Source organism: Lupinus angustifolius, chromosome LG02, assembly GCF_001865875.1.
Source record: "Lupinus angustifolius cultivar Tanjil chromosome LG02, LupAngTanjil_v1.0, whole genome shotgun sequence".
NCBI lineage: Eukaryota > Viridiplantae > Streptophyta > Magnoliopsida > Fabales > Fabaceae > Lupinus > Lupinus angustifolius.
Genome location: NC_032010.1, coordinates 4,443,243 through 4,452,088, shown reverse-complemented (window position 1 = coordinate 4,452,088; position 8,846 = coordinate 4,443,243). Strand labels below are relative to the sequence as shown.

General features: G+C 27.9%; 1 protein-coding gene across 1 annotated transcript; it reads right to left on the bottom strand.

The window, feature by feature from the left end:
• Positions 4,645-7,432, bottom strand: LOC109333770 (stem 28 kDa glycoprotein-like). The gene is made up of 3 exons (XM_019569341.1): positions 7,004-7,432; positions 5,672-5,881; positions 4,645-4,913 (listed from the first exon to the last, which is right to left on the bottom strand). The coding sequence occupies exons 1-3, from the start codon at positions 7,393-7,395 to the stop codon at positions 4,730-4,732; spliced, it is 786 nt and encodes a 261-aa protein (XP_019424886.1). The 5' UTR covers positions 7,396-7,432; the 3' UTR covers positions 4,645-4,729.

Genomic DNA, 8,846 nt, shown 5'->3' with positions numbered 1-8,846 from the left:
TGTGCCTTTCTTGCCTTATTAGCAAAGCAAACGCCTTGTTGATAGAGGGTAGGGGGTCCATTAACATAATCTGTGACCTCACACTCTCATATTGTTCATTGAGCCCCATAAGAAAACAGAGAACATAATCACTCTCTCTGTATCCTTTAATAGTGGGAACAAGGTTGCATATGCATTTGTGCATACATATGCAGGAAGGAATTGGTCTGAAGTTATCTAACTCTTCCCATAAACCCTTTATGTGATTGTAATAGGCCCCTATACTAAGGTTACCTTGCCTATAGGTGTACATCTGTGTGAGAAGCTCGGCTATGCGAAAGACATCCCCTTGGTAATATCTTTCACGAAGATCTTCCCAAATCTGAAATGCAGTCTCCATCCATATGATACTTTGGGCAACAGAAGGCTCTATTGACTGAATCAACCAAGAAACTACTAGTGTGTTGCATCTATCCCAGTAGATAAAGCTTGGGTCTTCAATGGAAGGTTTTGGCAACGATCCATCTATGAACTGCAATTTATTCTTCGATTTCAAGGACATGGCCATGGCACGAGACCAGGAGTGGTAATTATCGCCATTAAGTGTTTTAGAAACAATGCTAACTCCAGGGTTCTCATTATGGTTCATAAAGAATGGAGAAGTTGGATCTTGAAGAGGGTTGTACTGGATTGCTCGGTTTTCCATTTTTCAATGATTCTTGACGATGATGAGTGAAAAGAAGAAATAGATGGAAGGGAGTTGCAGAGAAAGGGATCAATGAGAGGGCCCCTGCAGCGGAAGAATGAATAAAGGAAATTGGTAGATACACTATCCAGAGTTTTGCTCTGATACCATGTTAAACATGGTATCCCATTGCTGTGCAAAGAACTCAGAGTATTTGAGATTGAAGAAGATGCAAAATAAAGAATACTTTCTTCATTGATTTAATAAGACTTTTACATAAAAGCTATTTATAGAAGCTTTTAGTTAGTTGGGAAGAAAACAGAAATAACTAACACTAACTAACACACTAAAAAGGAAAAACTGAATATGGGCTTAAAACAAAGGAGGCCCAAAGGGAAAAAGTTAGTTTCCTTCTTCTTCATTTGCTTGATTATATTCAACTTGATGAATAGTTTCTTCTTCTACTTTCAACAGCTTTCTCAACAAATTTTGAGTAATCAACTGTGTCTTAAAGCCTTTGTGGATGCAATTAGGTAGTTGACATCATTTCAGCCTTATGCTTTTAGAGGATATGGTAAAAGTTTGGGATCTACAAATAAAGGTAATTTTCTAGAAATGGCAAAGCTTTTGGCTTCTCAGAACAAAACTAGATGAAGTTGTCTTAGAGAATGCTCCTCAAAATGCAAGATACACTTCATATTAAGAAAAGGTGGTTCAATGCACGGTGCTCCCACTTAGTGGAACTATAAAAAGAGTAAATATATGCAATCTTATTCTATAAATGAAGAGACTGTTTCCATAATTTGTATTTATTCTATTCTACAAATAAACTTTACATGTATTTACTAGAAAGGTGCAAGATGAAATTCAAGAAGAGGTTGGTAATGCAAATTTTTGTTTAATTGTTGGTGTAGCTCGAGATGAATCTAAAAGAGATCAAATGGATCTTGTTATTAGATTTGTTGATAAGATCATAGATTTGTTAAGGAGCATTTCGTGGAAATAATACATGTGATAGATACTACATCATCCACTAAAACCAAGGGATTTACTCTATATATTGTCTCATCACAATCTCAACATGTTGAAGAATATATATACATAAAAATAAACCAATGGATTTATTCTATATACACTAAAATGACTTACAATCATTGATTCTTCAAGAATGTTCTTATGCATATTTTGTATATTGTTTGTTTAAGAATCAATTGATTTTCATGTTTTTTTTTCATAACTTGACTAAGATTGTCGACCAATGTTGTCTGTTCTTCTTGTAAACATAATGATGAATTACAAGGTGATGCTACTTATGCTTTTTTGTATTTGCCAAGGTATTCAAATTTATAATATGAGTGCTTCTTTCTCTTACATAATTCGAGCTCGTCTTAAAAGGGATACTGTGAATACTAAGCAACATCATCATATGTAGATATATTTACTAATTATGTCATAGATTATTAGTTGAAAAAACTGAATAGTAGATTCTTTGAGTAAGCAATTAGCAAATGAGCTTATTTTGTTAAGTATTTATTTAGGAACAAAGATCACATACCCTAAAAAAATTTTATCTCCATATCTCAGGCCAATCATATTTCACAAAGTAATAAAAAATAAATTATTTTTTGATTTTATGATTTTTCTTAATTAGTTGTGCTTTTTGATTGGATTGAGACACAAAATATTGGTTGGGAAATTTCACTCTTCAGATTTTTCTAACAAAAAAAAATCAGTTGAAATATGAATTGCAACATTCTGAGTTTAATGTGCCTAAAGATTCTAAAGTTCAGCTATGAAAATAATAATTAAAACAAGGTTGCAAAATGGAGGATGGTTTTCTCATTGATTACATGATATTTTTTATACTGAGAAGGAGATTGTTAAAATATTAACCACATATATGATAATTGATGACTTTTACTCTATGAAGCAACAATAGCAAAACTTAAGAATTTTTTTGTGTAAGAGGTATCCGCAAAACTTAAGATTTGAAGATATATGTTTCATCTTGTTATATAGCTGATAATATTAACTGTGGATGTTTTCATTTAGTCTACATAATACTAATGCATGTGAATACTTGATATAACACCTGAATTAGAGTTGAATCACCTTTTTTACACCCTTTCATATTTAGGTCCTATTTTACATCCAAAGCAGAGTTGAAAAACTTTTGATTTTTGTGCATTTTTAAAATTTAGGGATCATATTAAATATCACTTAAGTTGAAGAGGTTTTTTTAGACTTTTTAATTTTTTAAAAGTCACTATATCTATTTTAGCTTTTTCTGTCAAAAATAAGTATTATTCTTACACTTTTATTTTATATTTTCTTATTTATGAAAAGGGAAACTCACTTTCTTTTCTCTCTCATAAAAAAGCAGGATTAAAATAATAGCAGTTCAAAAAAATAAGTGTATAGAAATCACAGTTTTGAATTTTTAATCCCTACAATATTTGCTCCACCTTTTTAAGATTAAAAATTTGTAGATGAGCACTAATCAAATCATTGATATTGATGACGAGATTAGGTATCTTAATTAAAATTAAAAACAGATTATTTATAATATAGTTTATTCCTTGAACTTTCTTTTATATAGTCCCCTATTGTTTGAACAGTCAGAAAGAGACGTTAAGATATGGCCAAAATGGATTAAACTATTAAGTGTTTCCTTAATTAAGCATTATATCTCTGAACTTGTGATTCAATTAAACATTAATAATTAGGGTTATTTTATATGGTGGCCTCAGCATCACTTAGTTCAAGAAAATGGAGGTCCAATTAGTTTGATTGAGGGGCTTAATATTAATGCTGTTGATTTGTTATTTGGTGGAGCTATTTAAATCCCATACACACTATTAGATCCAAATCTAGCTTTAGTTCAAATTTAATGATTTGTTGACACAACTAACTAAAAATATTTGCAAGTTAGAGAGAGTTAGTTGAATTAGAACTAGTTGATACTTATATTTTCCAACGTTGCAAAAGAACAAACAAAGCCAAAATATTGAGAGTTTGTGGGAACAATTACTCAATTACTCACCTCCTATCTATGTCTCACTCCCTCGAATATTGTTACATGAGAATGCAATTCATTGCATGAACACAAAATACTAGAAGTATGTGAAGGGTATATATTTTGCACATTAATTTTGTCTCTCCATATAAGATGTTTATGACATAAATTTTCCATAGTTATCTTGCTAATAGTTTTTTAAAAGAGAAAACAACATACAACCATTTTACTCATTGATACTTATAATAACACATATTAAAAGGTTTTGTTGACCTTTTTATAAGATAATTTACATTTTATGTGTATCATTAATTATTTTTTCTTCATTTGTCCATATTAAAAATTTGGTTATATCTACTTTTTTGTTGGTGTAATTTAAACTATCAATGAGCAATATTAATAAATATTAGAATAAAATCTTATAATATTTTTATTGATACATACAATTTATTGAGAAGGATCTTATGATAAGGATAAAAAGGAAATGGATAAACCTGTAAACCTCAACACACAAGCATGCCCAGTTACAATTTGGGTAAGTGTGAAATCCAAATCCATTCCAAATTCAGATAAAGGCTCCAAGAATTAAGGCCCAATATCAGAAAAACCTTTGCACAATCACTTTTTTTTAAGGCAGCTTAAACACCTCGAGAACTAATAGTAAAATCTTTGCCTTATTCTGGAATAAGATTTTTACCTGCTGTTGATAAATGTATTATAATAAATATAATACATATAATAACTTAACTAATATATGATTTAATTAGTAAAAAACTAGTTGAAAAATTATTATACCACTATATCAGTATTCTGGTCGATATGATAACATGTGCGAGTGTGATATGAATAAGATTGTTGCATGTCATTCTTATTCAGACATTTTTTATTAGAAAAAGAAACAAAAAAACAGACTTATAGGACATTAATAATTGAGGATTGATGATATTTGAATAGCCAATATCTAAAGTGAAAAGGAAATACAATTTATTAAAACCACAAAAGGAAGAAAAAAACAATATTTAGTGATATCTTTTGTGAATGTGTTTGACTTATGCAATGTAGTAGAGTGGATCAGGAAGCTTGAAGGTCCTATTGCCTGTGTTTGTTCCCAAGATATCACTCCATTGATCTCCTATGTTTCCAATGATTCTATATCCTTCTTCTTCTTCTAACTTCTTTCTCTCATTTGATTTATATGTAACTGCTGTTTTACCTTTATATTTTGATACATCCCTGCAACTCAACATTACTTGTTTTAGTTTTAGATACTAGTGTTTTTAATTGCATTTCCCAACCGTATTTATGATTGAAGCATTGGGGTTTTTTATTTGAAATATTATCACCACTGCAATTGTTGCCAAATTTTCCCACAATCTCAATAAATGCAATCACAACTGCTACCATAATCAATAACAATGTTGATGCAGAAAATTATTTGAAGACAATGTTGTGAACATCCAATCAGCAGTTTGATTGTTGATCAAACTTAAAAACAATTATGGTTTGCACTCTTAATTGAATGAGAGGTTGATACGCTTTAAACCATAAAAATTCCAATATAGTCGTATTAAACCCGATTAAATAGGAATAATTCGGAATGATTACCTAAACTTTTAAAAAAACTTTTCCATAATTTTACATAGTTATTAATTATATAAACTTTTACATTTATATATAATTATATTATATATTGTAAATAAATATATATGTTATCACTTTCCAATCGCACAGTTTAATTGTTTAAATTGATTAAACATAAAATGAGACTTCTTCTGATTTGATGTTCAGTTCGGGTTTTACAATATTAGTTTGAAACTTCCACTTTATTTATTTTCATGGCAACTCATAAAGAATCATCCAATTCAATAAAAATACTTAATCAGGTTTTGATGCTTAGTAATTCCTTGATGGGTTTAAAAGATGAGCAAAATCATATGTAAACAATTATAGAATTGTAAAAAATAAAATTAACAAAAAATAAAAAAACTTACTTGACAATTAACTTCTCCCATTTATAGTACCCAGCATCCTTTAGGTTCTTAACAGTTATATCCTTTTGACTTTGTGGTCTTCCAGTTAAGAACACAATCTTGAACCCAAGAGACAACAATTTATTATAAAGTTTCTGAGTTTCAGGCAATGCTGGTGCTATTCCAAGGTTAACCCATTCATCAAAAGCAGTTGCATTATATGGTTCCACCCTATGAATTAATGACAATATATTGTCAAAAAAAAAAAATATGCTTTACAATTTAATGCTAAAAATGAAGAACAAGAATATAACATACTATGTAAATGAAAATCATAGTAGTTTTTGTTTTTTCTTTCTTGAGTGATAAAGTATTAATATTTCAAATATGTGCAAATTTTGGTTTTTATTACTTGGCAAGAATAATAGTCCATATATAATAAGGATAAACCATTTTAGATTTTCTGCAATTGATAAATTAAAATGGTCAAAAAAAGTTAAACTTTAATGTAAAAATAAAGAGAGTTTAATATATATGTTAGTGGATTTTTTTATAAGATATACAACATTAATAATGCATTTTTATTACTTTTATTTGAGAGTTTATAATAAATGATTCACTAACTATGTAAGAAATTATTATATTATCAATACATATTATATTTTCTCAAATAACTAATCATTTTGTATATGATTTTTCATGATCTATTTTATATCTATAAGAATTGTTTCAACCTCCATAAAAAAGTTAGCTTATAAATTTCTTTTAATGTAATTTCATATTACTTTTGTGATAGTGATAATGATAATGAAATTAAGGTCATAATATGTTTCCTCACGTGGACAATGTACCAAAGAAACTTTATTTGTTTGGTTAGTGGCTCAAATATTGAAATCATCATTTTGGATACAAGTTTAAATGATGTACGATCTAGTTATAACGTAATGATTAATTTGGGGCTTTTGGCACAATTTCATAGTGCATAAATAGTCACATTCAAATAAGGTTTTTACTTAATAAATTATTCATCATTCATATATTAATAATTATTTATTTCTAAATAAAAGTAAAACTTTGTACCCAAAAAAAAAGTAAGACACATAAATGATAAATAATATAGTTGAAATACAAATTTTTTACCTATAAGATATATTAAACTGCTTTTGTAAACAAATATTTGTATTGGGCCAAAAGTGAGAGTTAAATGATGATTTTTTAATATATAAAATGATGTGTATATGTGTATATCTATTTTTTTTACCCTATACCAAAATAGTTATACTTAGTAAACTATTAATACTCAAAAGGAAAACAAAAATAATAGTAAGTAGCATTAGAAAAGAGGTAGCATACCCAAATCCATGGTGAGCATAATATGGTAGATTAGATAGTGTAGTCTCATCTATATCAAATACCCATATGTTTTTTCCATCTTTAATAACATCAATACTCTTTGCATAAAAATAAGCTTCACGATTAACTACTTTAGAGTCTTCTCTGTATTCATCCCCTAGAACATAATTCCCTACATAACCTTCACATTCTTGTGGAATAGTTTTCCATTCAATAATGTTGTGTGCTTCTACACCAACCCTCCAACTTGAACAAGTTATGCCCTTAACGTAGTGACCACCTGACCCAGATTTCAATCTCAAAGGGTGAATTTTGTAATCTATGCCATGTTCTAAACCATGGCTAGTTGCTATAGATGTAGCAAGAAGGAAAATAAGGACAGTTGTTTTCATAATTATTGCTCTATCTAACCATATGAAACTTGTAGCACTTCTTTAAATAGACAATGTTTCTAGTTAGAGGACCAAAAAAGTTAATGTATGAGTTGTCATGAACTCATGGGCTATATATAAGAAAAAAATTTATGAGTATGAGTTTTATATACTATCATTTTATCATCCATTATTTATATTTAATTATTATTAAATTTTCGAAAAAATAATATATATAAATGATGAATAATATACTGGTTATATATAAATTTTTGCATTACAATATATAGATAATATACTTTTTTATTATATGTGTAATATTTTTTTTTTGCTGACCAGCGCTATCTCAATTATTTGCTGATTGATTGCATGTCATTATCTTTCTTTTATGTAAGCGATATCATCAAATATAAAAAAAATTATCCTCTTTAAGAGACGTATTTAATTAAATTCAATATACATTATCATGAAAGTTTAATATTTAGATATTCTTGGTGTAAGGTTTATCATAATATATCTATCATTTTATATTTAAAATGTATACATAATTATAAATAACAATGTTGAGAAACTTATGTCAGATGTTAAATCTCAAGAAGTATCGTATTATGTTTAATGGTTCAAACAGTTAAATCATCCAGTCGGATCTGGTGATTTTAACATATAATTAATAATTTTATTTAAAAATATATAATCATATGTTAATATAAAATTTTATATAATTAATAATTATGTATAATTATATTGAAGTAACATATCTCCATCTTTTTTTGGGTCGGAGTAAAATAAAATATTAGAATAGTGTTATGTCTTTTAAATTTTAAGTGAACCGTCTAGTTTACTTCATCGTTTATTCTAGTTTAACACACCTAGACCAAAATTTCTCCAATTCAAAGCGATCCAACTCTCATTTAATTAAAACTATAAAACATAGTCATTTTCAAGTCCAATCAGCATTCGGATCGACCAGACCGTCCAGTTCAGTTCTCGCAACATTCATAAATAACATGTAAAAAACTATTACTCTATTAATACATGTCCTATTTTATTTTATCTGAACTAAAGTTTTTACAACTTTAATATTATAGATTAATAGTTTCAAGAATAAAAGTTATATAGACTAAAATTTAAATTATTATAAGTGATAACTATACATTTAATTTGAGAGTTAGAGAGAGAGGATGAGATGTAAATTGAAAAATATAAGTAAGGTAGAAAGCAAAAACAACTAACTTAATTTGGGTATAATATCTATATATTATCAGTATAAAAATTTATATATAGTCATTATAGTATCTACCATTTTTTTGATTACTTTTTTGAAGAGTAAAAATAATAAAATATAAATTGTGAATGATATAATGACAATGTATTAAACTTATATAATGTGAGTGTATACATTTTTTTCAAATTTAATTTTCTTTATTGATAGGTGGATTTAGAACGAAAGCAATTATTGCTGGACAATATCT